The sequence below is a fragment of the Harpia harpyja genome, chromosome 11 (assembly GCF_026419915.1).
Source record: "Harpia harpyja isolate bHarHar1 chromosome 11, bHarHar1 primary haplotype, whole genome shotgun sequence".
NCBI classification, from domain to species: Eukaryota; Metazoa; Chordata; class Aves; order Accipitriformes; family Accipitridae; genus Harpia; species Harpia harpyja.
The window spans coordinates 35,703,419-35,720,169 of record NC_068950.1 but is presented as its reverse complement, the minus strand read 5'-3'; the positions used below and the strand labels follow the sequence as shown (position 1 = coordinate 35,720,169).

Here is a 16,751-nt window from a genome sequence, read left to right as displayed (position 1 = left end):
CTGAGACGGATGGATAAATTGCTCCCTCTGATAAGACCTCTCTCTCTTTCCTAGATTAAACACTTCAGTCTCAAACAGATAAATATTCAGGAGACTCCACAGCAGGTCTTTCTCATTTATTCTCTATGTCTGCCGTAAAAAAGCAGGCTTCCTTTCGGACACTTTAAAAAGAAAAATAAATATAAAGCAGTTTGCTTTCCCTGGAAACTTGGGGTATTTCCTGATGGCCAACAGACATAGTCTGTCAACCCTTCTACATCCGACGTAATTTGCAGAAATACATAGGTCCAAAGTTGGCTGTGAGGTGAGGCAGAACAAGCTCCCCCAGTCGGCAATCCAAGAAGAAGGAAAACGTGTCCTGGAAGAGTGTCCGAAAGTGGCTCAAGTCCTCAACATGGATACTGATGTTAAACTGGGTTTCTGCAATTTCTACTGCTCTCTCGATCACATACTCATTCTGCAGCGGGGAGAGGGAGCACGTAGAATACACCACCTCTCCTCCTGGCTTAGTAGCGAGGATCCCAGCCCTGCAGGCAAGTTAAACACACACACTGTCACGGGAAGAAGAAGACTGCGTGGCACACCAGCATTCCCACCCACCAAAACTGGGAAGCCAGCACGTAACTCAGGAGGTGAGAGACAAATCTTGAACTCCACAGGCTCAGCAGTCTCCCTGTGTCACTGCAGCTTGAGGACTGTTTTAGACCAGGGCAATATGGGTCAAATAGGCGCTCAGACTGATAAAGTACTTAACGTGGGAGAGACGTTACTGGAGAGCAGCTGGAAGGAGTAATCCTGCACTCACCTCCAAGGGAATGGGATACGAGTACGTACAGGGGAACAGGCTCTTGCAGTTCAAGCGCTGCCATGGGACTGTCTAATCTGTTTCCTTATTGCCCCAGCTCGCAGCCAGCCCATCCAGCCTTCCCAGTGAAATGGGGTGACGAAGCGCCATGTCCTCCCATGTGCTGGGAGATGTGGACACTCAGGAATCCTCCACTGCCAGGACCAGGGAGATCATCACACAAAAGGACAACACTATACCCATCCTGTTCCTGAGACTGTCCTCCCTACCTCCTGTGAGCTACTGCTGGGGACAGTAAGGACATTTGATCTGACTGGGAACATTTGCACCTTCTTACACTTATTATGATTTGATGTGTTTAACTATTGCCAGTCCAGAAAACTACACATGGTTTCCACATTTCCCAGTCAGGGGCACACAAAGTAAGAAGAGGTCTCAGTGCTGGCCATGGAGAGCTGCTACCGTAACACAAATGACACCAAAACACAGCATCGAGCTCACTCACATCAGCAGCTGCAGCTGCAGCATGGGCAACATCTGACGCTCCTTCGTTCGCCTCCTGTGGAAGATGTTGTTCTCCTCCTCCATGACAGAGTGCCTGTCCGTCGTGCAGGGCACATCCACCAGGACCTGCAGCAGCAGAGGTCCTGCATCAGTCCTGGGCCCAGGTCAAGCTCAGCGAGTCTCCTCGTGCAACCTGCCCCTTGCCCAACTCCTCCACCCTTGCCACGCACCAAGCAGCTCTCGGTACCTTGCCTAGCTGATGCTGCCCGAGCGCAGGCGTGCACCCGCACTGAACTGTAACTCGTCTGGCTGCTTTTGCGTTTCAGGAATGTGCAAACAGACACAGAAATGGCGGATAGCATCACGCTCTCGCACATGTCCCCATTTAACGTTTCTACTCTGTGTGTCTTCCTGGCAGGCGTTACTGCAGCACCTTACAGCTGCAACCATGCACGGCCAGAGCTCCTGCAGTGATGCCTCCCAGAGTAACAAACCCAGCTCCCATGGCTGGACACGGCTGAGAAATAAGAATTATCTAATCTTCACATTTAACCCCTTCTAGGTGATAGATCAGCACTGGACTTTTAAAGGGTATTACACAGGTAAATGAAGGTACAACTCCAGATGCCCATATGCACCAGATCCTGCAGGAAGGGTAGAGCAGGAGGAAATACTACTCCGTATGTGGCTTAGTCTTCTCTCTTTCTCCGCATTTAAGACTACACAATTATACTGTAGGATAAGCTGCTCTCTTCCTCTGAAACAGCAGGAAAGTGAACTAGATGGGTTTATCTTCACCGGTTCCCAATCACCTACCTTATGGAAAGTGCTGCCTTGCAGCTGCCCCCAGTCCCTTCCGTCGCAGGACGTGACACTCACGGTCTCCCTGATTACTTTGGGAACATAGCTATGGAGAATTTGGTACAGCCTCTTTGTCCGGGAAATGGAGACATCGTTGGCTGCCAGATGCCCTGAGAAGACAAAACAGGCACACTGGGAATGTCACTCTTGCAAAACCACACCTGATTCCCAACTCTTCTAACCAGAAATGATTAATGGTCAGACATTAATGGGCGCAGCACACTCTTTCAGCCCTCTTTTACGCACAGGGACAAGGAACACCCACCTCCACTTACCACAAATCCCAGTCTGCAGCAGAGCCAGAGTCTTGCCACCCGGAGCCGCACAAAGGTCGAGGACAAAGTCATCCGGCTGCACATTGAGCGCCAGGACGGGCAGGAGAGATGCTGCGTCCATGAGATAATAGTCGAGGAGCCCCAGAGCATCTGGCCTGGAAATCACCAGTTTGTGTAAAAAAAAGCAAACGTGCAAGGGGAAAAGAAATCAGCAGTTGGAAGTGAGGATGGGGACGTACAGAAGCAGCAGGTGCTCACACACATGCAGCCCCCGAGGCTGGCAATGACAGCGGGCGGTCTGTCCCAGGGTTGTCTCACCGTGCAGGGCGAAAGCGCGTGATGTCGCCCCTGGGGAAGGTGTAACACTTGATGTTGGAGCTGATGGAGGGTCGAAGCGGTGGTGACGTCTCTGCCTGTGTCATCGTCTCTGCCTGCATCGCTGTCCTGCCCTCGCCAGACCCCTCCCGGGACCTGCCTTCCCCTCTCCCTGCTTCCTCTGCAGCTGCACCCCGCTGTGATCGCAGTGCCTTTTTGGGGGCTTCGGAAACAAAATCGGTGGCATTCAGCAGCTCCAGCTCTTGGGTGACGTGGTCGACAGGAGAGAAGTTGTTGAGGAGGGCACCGTACTTCTGCTCGCAGAGCAGGCTGGCGCGGACAGAGGGCCACAGGTCCTTCAGCTGCAGGCTGTAATTCACGTCGAAGTGGTGCAGGGCCAGCCGCGTGGGCGGGATGCGGGGGGCCGTGGCAGCCTTGGGGGAAAAAAATTGATATCAGAGATGTTAAACGACAAAATACCTCGACATCCCAGTGTCCCCTCCCCAGCCTCAACGTTTTTCCAGGAGAATCCAGCGCCGGGTTCTGCGCTGCCAAAGTCCCCAGGGCCTTTCTGCAGCCCCAGAAAGCGACTGTGCCCCCAACACCCAAGGGGCTGGTGGTCGGGGGGGGGGGTGTCAGGACCGGGCCGTCCTCCGCGGCGGGGACGGGCGGCCGCAGGGCAGGGACCGGCTCCGGCTGACGCTCACCCACTTCTCCTTGTAGCGGTACCGGCGCGGCCCCGCTCCCAGCCCCGCCGGCGGCCCCCCCGGCCCCCTCCGCCGCAGCAGCGCTGCCGCCGCCCGCCCGCCTCCCCCCCCCAGCGCCGCCATCATCCCCGCTCCGTCGCCGCCGCGCCTTCCGGGGCGGGACCGGCACCGCTCCGCCGCCCCCCCCCCGGCTCCCCGCCTCGTTTTCCGGCTCCTAAAACATCCTAGCGGGAAGAAAAACGGGCAGAGCGTGAACTTGACCCGCCCGCAGGGCAGCACCGGGGCAGCAGAAGGGGCTGGTGACCCACCCCGGAGGGATTTCGTTCCCCCCGGTGACCGTTCGGGGTCTGGGCAGGGAGAACCACCCCCTGCCCACCGGCGGTCAGTCGGTCCGGGCAAGGACTCGAAGGTGACCGCGGCCAGGCCTTCTGGCAGCAGTAGGTGACAGTGAGGGAGAGCTGACAGTCCTCTCTCAAGAAGGGGGACGGACGGACGGACTTCTCTCCTAGAAAAGGGTCACTCCCTTTAGTTTGAGTCAGAACTTACTGCACAAACAATATCAGTCTTGTGGGGCTTGGAAAGAATCTTTGTGGCTCCAGCTGACAAATTCTGACCTATGGGATTGGGCTCCAGCCGTTGCACAGAAAGGACATTCCCACAAGTGAGGAAAAGTTCCCCCCCCCCCCAAACTGGGCTCTGACACCCAGTAATTTCATCGTAACCCAGTGCAAGAACTAGTAAATAAACTGAGGGTATTTCCCATGGGAACTCTGAATGTTTAATATGGAAAATTACAGAACATCAACACATTTTTTGCGTAGCTGCGCATCTTCCACGAAAACAGCCGCAGCGACACACTGACGCTCAGTCGCTGCCAGGAAGCCGTTTCGTTTATACTTGGCGTGGAGAATGAACAGGCAGGAAGCAGTACTGTGAATCCAGAAACTGCCAGCACGCGCTGTGGAAGTAGATGGACAATCACGCCCGCCTTCACTTCAGGTTCTTAAAGAGTTTGTGAGCAACCTGAAAAGAAGAGACAAAGCACTCAGTAGCTCATAGCTTAGGGCTGGAAATCAGCAGGGTGTTACCAGCCACCTCTTGGTTTTCTGGGCCACTAACGCACACGGCCCCACGGCCCCACAGCCCTCCGCTCTTCTCATTGTCTTGCAACAAGTCACTCAAGAAAACTAACAAGCCGAGGGTTCTTACAAAGTTTCAGCTCAGGTTAAGAAGGTTTAACTTTAAAAGGGCAAATACAGCACTAAGAGAGCAGAGTGTCATTTGCAGGGCAGAAACAATGCGTTTGACTTATTTCATTGTTTAATAACCTACCAAATTCCAGCTGGAACTGTTGTAACAAGGAGGAACCAAACATTTTGCAAGAAAAAGCATCAAGGCTCGCAGTTCTTCCGAGCTCACTGTGACCGAACAGCTACGTGAGCTGTCTGCACTCTCAGAAGCGCAGCTAAAGGCAGCTCTGCTCCCAGCACCAGCAGGCAGGTTGCATCCACGGGTGCTGCACTTACGCAGTGGTCCCTGGCGTGCAGGAAGTCAAAAAGCTCCTCTGTGCACTGCTCTTCTGTGTGGGACCTGGAGGACACCCGCGCGTCACACAGCTCCAGCCGCTCCCGTGCCTTCACGCATTTCTCCGTCTGCTCGCAGTGCTCCCGGATCGTGGTTAAGGGATCCTGCAGACGCGGGGCTGTGGTGAGAACGGGGAGACCCCGAAACGCCGTTCCCCCCGCCCCGAGACCCATCGCTTTAAGAGAGATCCATCCACCCATATCGAAGCCCGGATTCAAGCTGCCTCCCCGCTGAGCTCTGGATCGCCAGCACAGAGCGGCGACGGGGGCCCAAGCCCCTGCCATTTTGCCTGTCGCCGCTGAAAGGCACCGGGCATCTACCCCTGGGAGCCGCGGGTGGCCGCAGAGGCTACGGGCCTCCCCCGCCGCCACCGAGGCCCGCCAGCTCCCCGGGCAGGGGCGGCCCAGGCCCTGCCCCGGCCCCGCTCCCCGTCTTACCACCAGCTCTTCCTCCTCCTCCTCCTCCTCCTGGGGAAAAAAAAAGAAAGCACAGCCGTTAACCCACCGACCGGCGGACCGCTCGCCCGCGTCCCGCGGGGCTGCGGCCCGGCTCACCTCGGGCTCGCCGGCGTGGACGACGCTGTCGCGCAGCCCCATCCCTCCGCTCCCACCGCCCAGAAGGACTCCGCAGGGTCACCCGCCGGAAGGGCCGCTGTCCGCCCCGGAAGCGGAAACGCGCCCGCAGCGCGTTGGGACCGCCTCCCCCGGAGGGTGGCGCTTCAAGGCCTAGGCGCCTCCCTTCCAAACACGGCAGCCGTGACCGTCTCAAGATGGCTACCTCCCCGTTCCCTGCCTTCTTTTTGCCCTTCTTCCTGGGGATCGCAACCTCGGAGCCGGCTCGGCCTGGCTGCCGCTGCCGGCCTCTCCGGCCCGGCGCGGGAAGGGGACGCTGCTCGACGCGACCTCCCCAATATGGCCGCCCGCTCCCTCCACCTCCCAAGATGGCGGCGGCAGCAGTGGCGCGCGGGAGGGAGGGAGGGAGGGGTTGTGTCCCTTCCCAAGATGGCGGCGGCGGCGGCGCGGCGGCGGCGGCGGCGGTGAAGGGGGCGATGGCGGCGGAGGGGCCGCGCAGCCTGTTCGCGCTGAGCGCGGCGGCGGTGAGCCGCAGCATGGGGGCCCTGGAGCGGGACGTCTGGGGTAAGGCGCGGGCGGCGCGGGGCGGCGGGGCGCGGGGCCTGGGGCCTGCCCGCACCCTGCCGCCGTCTCCCTCTGGCTCTCCGCAGCGCTGCCCGGGCACCTCCTGCGGGGGCTCCTGCCGCTTCTCACCGTCTTCCGCCTCGAGCGGGCCGAGGGCGCCGCCCGGAGAGCAGGTGACACCGGCGGGGACGGCGACAGACCCTTGGGGGTACCCCCGGGCGGGAGGGACGGGACCCCCGGAACTGATGGGGTGGGCAACCCACCCCACGCACACACACACACACACACTGGGAGGGATGCCCCCCGCCCCCGACCTGGAGAGATGAGCCCCACACCGGAGGGACCCCCGGCTGGAGAGAGGAACCCTCAGCTGGGGGGACAAACCCCTCCGGGCTGGAAACGGGAGCCCCGGGCTGGAGGGGTGAAGGGCTAGAGGGGTGAACCCCTCTACTGAGGAGGGGGGGGACACACGCGGAACCCCCAGAGCTTGGACACCCCTCTGTGTCCAAAACCTTGAGCCCCATCCCGCACCCAGGCAGGGCTCACGCCGGGGTGCGAGCCCTGCTGTACCTTTGCTCCTTTTGAGGACCGACAAAACCTGCGGGTTTTTAACCAGCGTCCCTTACAAGGCAGCGGTCTTCCTTCTCCTCACCGCAGAGCACCCTCCTTGCGCTGCAGGGGTCTGGGTCTGCCCCGCGCCCCTGCGAGCTCCAGGGCAGGGCACTCTGACGGGGAGAAGGGGTGAAAGCACCCGGTTGATTTTTTTTTTTTTCCCCCCCCAGGCCTCTCAACGCAGCCCATCTGGCGCAAGCTGTGGGACGATGTGATGAAAACCAGGCCGCCCAACTCAGAGGTGAGGGGACGCTGCTGGTGGGAGAAGGGGCACGACGCAGGCGCCCCGTTCCTGCCGTTTTCCACGAGGTTTCGGTTTCTAAGCCTGCCGGTGCCGCTGGCTGCCTCCAAGTGGTTGCTGGCGCTTGCTTATAAGCGTTCATAGAGCTCCGGACCAAGGCGTGACCCCAGTAGTACAATTATTTGGGGAAACAGGGTTCATAAAAGGAACCGTACTGCACAGCCACACCATCTCACAACAGTGAGTTTGCCGAAAGAATAAATCCTGCCGTTAGAGATGTAATTCTTGGGAAAATGGAGGATAAAAACAGTATCTTATATTATGCTTACACCTATGCTGGCAAAAAAATGTGCTGGTGTCTTAGAAAACACTAGAAAAATACAGGAGACAGTGAGTTTGGAAGAATGGTTTTACGTAGAAAAACTGAAGCAGATCCATTGATTTAGCATTGCAAAAGAATCATTAACAGACAACTTAATCACAGCTTACAAAGAGACACTCTGGAAGAAGATTCCTGATGATGTGGTTTTTAATAGGCAAAAATGTGGCTTAGCTTCAAACCACTAAATATGTTTAAATGAGGCCAGAAGCAGGATGAAGAGAGAGCGATGGGAGTAGCTCAGGTTTTCAACAAATACACTGAGGAAGGATGTTGAGAACTAGAAAGGTAGTCTCAGTTGTGCTAGCAGTAGGTTTTTTTGGATGCTACATTTACCAGGTTAGCAGTTAGCAATAATTTAACTTAAAAAGAACGAGAAAAATTGTGGCTGACTTTTTTGTTAATACAGCCCTGTTGTTTAATTGCAGAATATAACCTGTTGGAGGAAGAAGTTCCTTGAAACATTCTTCTCAAACGTTCTTCACGGTGTCTTGGATGTTTCCTCTGACTGGCGTCTCAACGACCATCACTTTTCACCGCTGCTCCACAGCTCCCCGCACGTTTCTCAGCTTACCCTCTGCAACATGCTGCAGGGCGCGGTGGAGCTCACTGCTGAGCACAACCAGAAAGTGCTTGAAAACCTGGCTAGCTCCCTGCGGATCCTGAAGTTCCAGCACCTCCTCTCCTCCGACCAGTCCATCAGGCGTTCGCTGGTTTTACTTCTTCACCGGCTGATTCACCATGGCTCCGTCAGCCAAGTGTCCATGTATTCCTGGCCTGTTCCTGACACAGTTCTTCTCGTTCTCATTTTGAGCATGAGTGCTGGGTTTTGGCGCTCGGGAAACGCCCTCGCGTATCACAGCGGCCCGTGTGGCCTTTGCAGAGAGGAGGACAAAGCCCAAAGCCAGGAGTCAGCACGAGAGCAAGCAAAGAGGGGCCGTTATGATGAGAGGAAGTGGAGCGATGGTGAGAACCAGAAGGGATCCCCCAGGGCCCCAGAGGAGGCTGATGCAGAGGTGAATGGATACGGGGCTGACACTTGCCTGAACTCTGTCCTGTCCAGACCAAGAAGTCCTCCTCTGCAAAACCAGTCGTGTGAGGAGGCAAGCAGCAAGATGCCCTGTGACCACACCAGCAGTCAGGGAAGATCTTCTCCTCGTTGCGTCTCAGACCAGCTGTCCCGTTACCCTGTTCTTCGAAAGACACGCAGACGGCTGAAATCTGCAGTGGGGAAGAAACGTCGCTGCCTCAGACGAAGCAGGGGACCATACGCTGACCCAGAAGACCTGTATGATTTTGTTTTTACTGTTGCTAGAGAGGATAATTCAGGGTTACTTGACAAAAACAGCACCACAGAGGAAGAAAATGCTGAGAACTGGACTAGTTCCTCCCCAGGATCTCTGTGCACTGGCCATGCTGGCTGTAAGAAAAGAGGAGGATCTGCTGGCATCTTTTCTCTGAAAGCTGCTCACCGCTTCCGAAGCGTGTCCACGCTGGAATTGTTCTCCATTCCTTTGACTGGGGAGACGTGTCGGACTCTGAGTAACCTGCTGAGCTCCTGGGTATCTTTAGAAAACTTGGTTCTGTCTTACAACGGTTAGTGGTGTCAACAGGTTGCTTCCTTCCAGCTTTGGTCTAATGGTCTGACTTATCGCTCAGGTTTACCCTGATTTTATTTTTACTGGAATGGGCATTGTAAGAGTATTGGTACCCAATCCTGAGAATGGCATCGGTAGAGATGTTTAATGAGCATGAGGACTTGTTTGAGGGAGAGAATGGGGCCCTTCTGCCCCAGAACAGCCCCTGCCCTTGTCCTTAAACGCCATCCAGAGAGGGCGAAGGGAAGAGCCAGATCTCCCTCTCCCGTATACACAGTGTAGCTTAAGAACATGTGGATAAAGCAGTCTGTGAGTTTAGCCTTTGCCTTAGGTTGCTTGGCCGTTGGTGCAGCTCCAGCTGCGTGTGCGCTGGTGTCTGTACAGGCACAGCTAACACCTTTCTGTACAAATGCTGTTCCAGGCCTGGGTGCTAACATCTTCTGCATCCTCTCTGGGCTCCGGGCCCTCTCCCGCCAATCAGACTGCCACCTCCGTGTGGTGCGTGTGAGTGACGTCTTCTCCCACATGCCTTGCATGGAGCTTGTTCGCTGCATCCTGAGCGCCTTTCCCCAGCTCCACACGCTCTCAGTCAGCTTCGACCTCAAAAACCAGCTGGAGGGGAACAGGCCAGAGGGGAATCCAAGCTGCAGTGAGGTAGAAATCCCAGGTAGGAATCATTATTCTGAGTGATGACCAGGATGTGGCAGGCAGATAAAACTGTAAAAGCTTGGCACGCAGATTTGAACTCTACACTGTTACAGTGATGTGTAATTAAGCAATTACAGCCTCACCTTTCTGATTTAGATGGTGTTGGTTTGTCGTTTCCAGTCTGTGACATGCTCTGTGGAGCCTGAGTCTCGGACAAAGCATTTTACTGCTGTATGCCAACCTGCTGCAACATCAGCTTTGTACAGGGCCAGTCATAATCTGCTAGCAGTGACTGTCCATGCAGCCTGTGGGGAGTGTATTCCACCAGATCTGTAAATGGGTTGGGAGCTTCTGCTTTGACCATCCTATAGACTGTGAGGCTCTAAGCCTTAGACAGACCCTTAAGCAGAGGGAAGCATCTCTTGATCATCACAATACCACAGGTGATGGCAAAGCACTGCCCAAGCCTCTGGATTACAGTCTGGGAGCTATAGCAGCATATTCTCAGCTCACAGGTCTCTCATCAGCCTTATTAGCCTTTGAATGACCAGAAAAGCAGTAAGCAAAGCCTGAGTGAGTATGGAGTGGCGTCAGTGAAGAGCTGTGCTCTGCGAAGACACTGAGTGATTTGTGCATAAAAGGTGACCTCTTCTCAAGTGTTGTTCCACTGCCAGAATGCCGTAGAAATTGGCGGCCCTGCGGTCTGGCAGGAATCCTGAAATGAGCCTGAAGTGATTCACATTACCATAGGTCTGAGTTGTAGAGCTCTGTGGGGCAGGGCATGTTGCATAGGCACTTTCTACCAACCTAAATGATAGTTCTGTCAGGCATACAGACTTCTTGCTTGCTGTAGGACCTAGCTACTTTGAAGATGGGCACTCCAGACCAAGCTCTTTCATTGTTGTTTGGTTTTCTTCCCTTAAGAGAGCTGCCTGGAGCAGCTGGAGATCCGATTCCCCAGGGAACCTCTGCACACCATGTTCCTGCTGCCAGTGCTCAAGGCGTCAAAGTCCCTCCAGCAGCTGTCCCTTGACAGCGCCACGCTGCCCGGTTCTCAGGAGCTTGGGCTCCTTTTGGAGGCACTCAAAGGTACTCAGCATCACTGTGACACACAGAGTGGCTTCCTTGCTGTGATCTTCCATCCTTTAGTATGAAGCCAGCTTAGGTGGGTCCATTTCTTCAGTGTGGACATCCTTGAAGTCTCCTGAGAAAAGGAAATGGCTATCAGCCATCCCACTTTTCTGTGCTGAGCGTGTGAATGATCCTATATAGAAGGATTGTTCATTTCTAATTACCCACAATCCAGCACAAAATATCCACAGTCCAACGCAGTTTCTGGGTGTTAGCTAGTGGTTGGGTCAGGGTCTTTTTATCCCAAGGATGTACAGTACTTTACCTGAGAACTTGTTTTGCTTTTAGAGTGTAATCCAAATTTGAAGAAACTGAGCTTTCATGATGTGAACCTGGCTGAGCACCAGAAAGAAGTTCTGCTTTTGCTTCAGGATCCCGTCCTGCAAGGTACAGCAATCTCCTGGGTGCTGTTGCTTGGAAAGATGCTGCAGGTGGCTGCTTTTGGCTGGCTGACATTTAAGAGGTGATCTTCAGATGTGTAAGGCTTAGCCAAATGTCCCTGTCCCTGAAGCAGATTTGTAGCTGTTGACAGAATGGGAACGTGTCTGGTTCTTTGTGCCAGCAGGGCAGAGAAAGGAGCAGCTGCACAGCTGGTGTATGCTGTAGAGAAGAGTCCATAGTCTTGGCTATAACACAAAGATTTTTAACCTGCAGAGCACATCAGCCTTTAACTGGGTCAGCTGGCAAAGCCATTTCCCTGGGTGTGATCTCTGCTCTCTTCCTGTGACAGAGCGGCAGTGCTGTTGTATGCAATCCACTGCTGGGGAGGCTTTGTTCTTGCATATGGATTAGGGGCTGGAGCTGTCTGCAGGATGTAATTATGGAATAATGAAGCACGCAGGGAGTACTAACACGTACTGTCAATGCATTTCTTCTGTAGAAATCACGTTTTCCTTCTGCCGGCTGTTTGAAAGCTCTACTACTGAGTTTTTGTCAGAAATAATCAATACAGTGAAAAGAAATTCATCTTTGAAGAGCCTCAAACTGCCTGGGAATCGCCTTGGTGCGTACAGTGGATGTTGCTATGGGGCCTTGACCTTAGACCAGTTCTCTTGGAGATAACTTCAGGGTAGGAGTTAACGACTGTTGCTAGCTGGTGACCTCCGTGCTGAACTTAACATGTGCATGAACAGAGTGAATTTAGCTCACAAAATAAGGAGCGCTGAGTTCATTTTTTAAAGGCAGAATTTCAGTTACCTTCAGCAATGTACCAAGAGCCCAGGTGCTGCATGGGCATTACAGTTGCTTTTCTCTGCAGCAAAAGCAAGTATCAGTGGGACTCCAGATTTGACTGAACACTGATCTGCTTCAGACTCTTTAACAGGAACAGATCCAGCAGCAGATGCACTGCCTCTTATCCAGAGGCACAGATTTTGCCCAAGATTGGGGATTTTATGCCTTAAAAGCTGTTGACAGCCACTTGAGGGATGGGGATAAGTAAATGAAGGGTTTGTGTCAAAGAAGTGGAGCTGAATTTACAGAAATGATAGGCTTTTTGGATCACAGGCCAAGCAGGAATGTCTGAGAAATGAATTTCAGGTAAATCCAGAATACTGGTTTTTGTTCTTTTAATGAGATGAAACGGGAAAGCTTGGGATCACCTGAAATACACCTAATTTCTGAGGTTTTGAGTTTAACCGTGTGCTATTGGCCATTTTTAAAACAAAGCTGCATATTGACATCTCAAACAAAACCACGATTTTTCTAGTGAAACAAACTGCCCTATCAGCAAATGTTTCCATTGCCTTGAACACTGTGCTCAGCAGGGTGAACTGCTTTAAGCCACTAAAGGGGGACAAACGGAGGGTGCAGAGATGAGCCCTTTGTGCTGCATGCACAGGCTTACAGCCTCCTTTCTGCACTATTATCCCAGCCATGTGGCCATTTAAATAATTAGATACAAACTGGGAACTGTCTTAACACCTGCATTTCTCCCCTCTTAGGGAATCACAGGCTGGTTGCCCTTGCAGATATTTTCTCTGAAGATTCCTCCTCCTCTCTTTGCCAGCTGGATGTCAGGTATTCTGCTGCTTTCACTGAATTTCTTGTTTTGGGAGGGCCAGAGCTGAACTGGGCTCAGACAGCAGGAGAAGCCTAAGCATGGTTTTGTTCCTTCTTCAAGGGAACATGTGCCCAGGAAAAGCTTAGAGAAATGCTGCAATGAGCACATACAAGCTCAGGGACCTCCAGCATCTCTGAGGCATCTTACTGTCCCTTTTATAAATGAGTCAAGTTCCATCTTAAAAGCAGCTTTGGTTTTCTGCTTACTTGGGAGGCTGCTTCAAGCCCTTCCTGTGCTGTAGGTTAGAACCAACATTCCCATGTACATTTATTCTTAGGCCTCAGTGTGAATAGCTCTGTTCCCACTGCCCTGGAATAGGGAGAGAACGCTGTCATTGCCCCTGTCAGATCCTGTGAATGCCTCTGCATTCCTTTCATTGTCTTTGGTCTTCAACCTGAACTGCTGCAGATAGGCCGTAACCTTCACGAAGCACATGGAGGGTGGCATTTCTGCAATACTAATGACTGTTTTGGTTGATTTCCCCCCCCAGCTTTACATCCTAATGGCTCATGTTGCTGAGAGGGCATAGGCTTGACAATTTATTTAATCATGGCCACTCCTTCAGCAGCCTTGAATCCTGATTGTTACTGCACCTCTCACAAAATTAAGTCCAGCATGCAACTTCCTATTTATTTACACATCTATGCAGGTAAAATGACCTTTTAATCTCCTAGAAACACCAGGGTGTGACACATGCTCTCCTGATTTTCTCAGAAGGAAGAGATAAATGATCACTTGCTGCTGAGGCTTGCACTGGGACCTGTACGTTGGGCCAGGCCCCTTGGTCCAGGCAGTTGACAGTTGCTATGAGACTGAAGTGCTCCTGGCACTACTTAGCCAGCAGCTTACGGCCAGCAACAGTGTAAGGCTACAGCTAGGTCTACTTAGTCAGTAGTAAGGAGGGCAGGAAAATGAGTTTAACTTGGTGGTGGTTACCACCTTAGTTTTAAAAAGCTTCTGGCCCTTCATATTACTGTGCTTCAGTTTTGTGTTTTATCACAACTGAAGGACCACTCACACTTTGCTGAAGAAAGTTGTACTTTGCATTGAAACATCCTCAAGTACCTGCACTGGCAGTTACTAGAAGGAACAGTAATTTAAACTGCTCAAATTATAGCCTAGACTCTTAATGACTTTTTTTTTGGTCTGTCTTTGCCTGGAAAGCTCAAATTGCATCAAACCTGATGGGCTCCTGGAGTTCACAAAGAAGCTGGAAGGCCACATCCAGCAGAGAGGGGGACAGATTCAATTCACGCACCTCCGCCTCTTCCAAAATTGGCTGGACCAGGATGCTGAAACAGCTCAAGAAGCACTTCGGCGTCTCAAAGCTGTATGCAGTGTGGTCAATGACTCGTGGGACTCCTCCCAGGCCTTTGCTGACTACATCAGTGTCATGTGATGGACCCAGGAGCAAACCCATCAGCTTGAACTAAGCAGTTCAGTCCCTGGCCAATAAGACTTATTGCATAGCACAGGTGGAGTTCTCTTCCTCTGGTTCAAGCAGTATACAGTTGGTCTTGTCAATTTTCTATTCATTTGAAGAAGGGGTACCACAGTGAAGTGACACACAAGACCCTGTGGGTTAACATCTGTATTTGCAGATGATCTAACTCTACCATCTTCTTAATTTGAATATTTTAAGTGGGACAGATACCAAATTCCTGCAGATGTCTGGACAAGCAGTTATTTCACTGGGTGTTGTTACAGCCAATTTCTCATCAATAACTAACTATCTCCGTCGTTGGGGAGACTCAAAAGCCATCTGGCTGTGGTCCTTGGCAACCAGGTGTAGGTGACCTTGCTTTTGAGCAGGGGCATTGGACAATATGACCTTGACTTCAACCATTCTGTGAAATAAGAACTCTTCCCTCTGCTTAAAGGCAGTAGAAAACAAGCTAAAAAAGGCCCTGGTCTTGACCTTTTACCTTTGGAAAATTTTACTTTATTAAAAAAAAAAAATTCTTTATGTACCAAGTAGCCTACTGTTTATTTGCAATCATGTTGGTCCTCTCCAATGTCTGCAGTCATTTTACAGAGGTTTTGAATAGTTTGTTCTTTTGTAACATTTTAATTATATTTTTATTATAAAGACCCATAATGTACCAAAGTGTGAATTTTATTATTGGCTTGTAATGTGATCTAGTTAAAACACTCTGCTAGATCTGGGGATCCTGCCCATAACAAAGCAAGTGGTTTTAAAAATGGAGTTACCTTAATAGAGCCTGATTTCCTACTGCCTGCATGATCTTTCAGGCCAGATGTTCATACAAGCTGAAACTTTTTTCCGTTGTACAAATCCTCTTGTTCCTGAGTAATCAGCAAGGTTCACATTTCACAACAGAAATGGATCCTGCAAGTTTCTGATCTGCAGCTGTTAGCCAGAGCTGTCAAGGAAAAAACACAACTGTGCACATCTAGTGCTATAAAACTGCAGGCTTAACTTAAACCTGAAGAAAAACTTGGCTGAGTAGAAGGTACAGACACCAACAGCACGAGAACCAGTGCTGAATCTCATCAAGTGCACAAGGTCCAGTTATTCCCAGGGCCCAAAGGGCTGTTTTTCAGGTACACAATACAACAGCAGAGAAAAAGCCATGGACTCCTTGCTGTTGCAGTAGACTGACCAATGCTAGGGGCCTTCCAGCCTCTCGGAAACCATTTCACAGCCACACAACCACCCAGCATGTACTGCTACTGACTGCCCCTTTCCTTGAAAGCGATTAAAGTGGGGTGGACTGCCACAGCAGTCTGCCCTTGCCCCCACAGGGGACAGTAACCTGTTTGTTAGGGAATCCCTCGCTGCTCCTCATGGGAGTGATGATGAAAGGTGAAGGTGACAGCAGCATCCCATGCAGCCTTCAGTACGGAGTCTTGCAGCCCCCGCTTATCGGCACAGTGGTTCCACTGGGAGAGGTCAGAGGTACAGTCGGACCCTTCAGGAGGGGGCCGTACCTGGTGGCCATTCACACAGCGACGACACTTGATCCTGGAACAGAGCCAGCATAAGGGCAATGCAAGGTTCCTCCACTTCTTTAGCATATGGGTTGCTTAAAAAATGCAGCCCAGTAACATTTGGATTAACACCTCTTCCAATGCAACACTGGCAACTGGATTTTCAGACAGGATTAATTACTACCACTTTTCATTTAAACACACAGCCACCTTCTGGCATGTGTGACAGATAAGGAATGACTCACATTTTGGAAACCCTGGGGTTCTGTTTCTAATGGCACTCCCCGTCACTGTTTAGCCCTGTGGGAATGGTCCAGCAGGACCCAGAGGAAGTTCAGGAGGAGTTTCCCTTGAAAGGTTGTTGCTTAGAGCAGATCTCAAGTGAACACCCCTACTGCTAACACATTCTTAGCACTGCATCAGGCTTTCTGACTTCAAGACAGCACACCATGCTCCAAACTGCTCCATCCTGACTCCCACCACAGCCACCGGGTTATGCTTAGGCTGTTCTGGAGATGCCCTACCGAGCTGCCGCATAAGGAGACAAAGAGCACCAGCAGCCCTGCAAGCAAAGCTTGTTGCTATGCAGACAAGATACCTACACAGACCTAAGCTTTGAGTCAGCTTAAAACTAATCCTCTTCACTTCTTGCCTGAACTAAGAGTCTTAACTTTCACAGTGAAGCGTTTTCCTGCACTCCCTGTCCTCTTTCTGGTGGCTACAATACCACAAGTTGCAGGGGTGGGGGAGAAGGGCAGACAAGGGAGAAGAGGATTCTTTTAGTCCCTAGAACAGCACTTGGGCTGGCCTCATAAATTCTTAGCAGATGCAGTAGCCCTGACAGTGGAAGCAGCTCAGCATTTGGAGATCACAGACCACCAGGAGGAGAGTGGCAAGGAAGGACCAAGTTGGGCTCCACTAATTTGAACACCTCTGATCAA

General features: G+C 52.1%; 4 protein-coding genes across 10 annotated transcripts in view; 1 reads left to right on the top strand and 3 right to left on the bottom strand.

The window, feature by feature from the left end:
* Positions 1–101: 101 nt before the first annotated feature.
* Positions 102–3,590, bottom strand: NSUN4 (NOP2/Sun RNA methyltransferase 4). The gene is made up of 6 exons (XM_052801476.1): positions 3,468–3,590; positions 2,764–3,194; positions 2,446–2,600; positions 2,126–2,280; positions 1,311–1,435; positions 102–527 (listed from the first exon to the last, which is right to left on the bottom strand). Exons 1-6 carry the CDS (start codon positions 3,588–3,590, stop codon positions 254–256), a joined length of 1,263 nt encoding a protein of 420 aa, XP_052657436.1. The 3' UTR covers positions 102–253.
* A 632-nt stretch (positions 3,591–4,222) lies between these two features.
* On the bottom strand, positions 4,223–5,737 carry LOC128148518 (cytochrome b-c1 complex subunit 6, mitochondrial). 2 transcript variants are annotated; one of them, XM_052802426.1, is made up of 4 exons: positions 5,606–5,737; positions 5,489–5,515; positions 4,994–5,155; positions 4,223–4,490 (listed from the first exon to the last, which is right to left on the bottom strand). In XM_052802426.1, exons 1-4 carry the CDS (start codon positions 5,645–5,647, stop codon positions 4,458–4,460), a joined length of 264 nt encoding a protein of 87 aa, XP_052658386.1. In that variant the 5' UTR covers positions 5,648–5,737; the 3' UTR covers positions 4,223–4,457. The 2 variants fall into 2 exon arrangements, with proteins under 2 accessions (XP_052658386.1, XP_052658387.1); XM_052802427.1 differs by having other exon boundaries at positions 5,489–5,509; positions 5,606–5,711.
* Positions 5,738–6,078: 341 nt separating this feature from the next.
* LRRC41 (leucine rich repeat containing 41) lies at positions 6,079–14,835 on the top strand. Of its 4 annotated transcripts, XM_052801196.1 has the most exons (10): positions 6,079–6,187; positions 6,274–6,360; positions 6,970–7,040; positions 7,848–9,015; positions 9,439–9,684; positions 10,590–10,754; positions 11,085–11,183; positions 11,677–11,799; positions 12,740–12,815; positions 14,023–14,835. In XM_052801196.1, the coding sequence occupies exons 1-10, from the start codon at positions 6,100–6,102 to the stop codon at positions 14,255–14,257; spliced, it is 2,358 nt and encodes a 785-aa protein (XP_052657156.1). In that variant the 5' UTR covers positions 6,079–6,099; the 3' UTR covers positions 14,258–14,835. The 4 variants fall into 4 exon arrangements, with proteins under 4 accessions (XP_052657156.1, XP_052657157.1, XP_052657158.1 ...); XM_052801197.1 differs by lacking the exon at positions 9,439–9,684; XM_052801198.1 differs by lacking the exon at positions 14,023–14,835 and having other exon boundaries at positions 11,677–11,865; positions 12,740–12,807.
* The window catches only part of RAD54L (RAD54 like), a 23,508-nt gene continuing 18,256 nt past the window's right edge, over positions 11,500–16,751 (bottom strand). The window contains exons 18-19 of one of the 3 annotated variants that reach the window (XM_052801201.1): positions 15,636–15,844; positions 11,500–11,601 (exon numbers count right to left, since the gene is read on the bottom strand). In XM_052801201.1, coding sequence (XP_052657161.1) covers positions 15,643–15,844 — 202 coding nt within the window. In that variant the 3' untranslated portion in view covers positions 11,500–11,601; positions 15,636–15,642. Of the gene's footprint in view, positions 11,602–15,069; positions 15,845–16,751 lie in introns of those variants that run through there. The other 2 variants (XR_008237137.1, XM_052801200.1) reach the window with 2 other exon arrangements.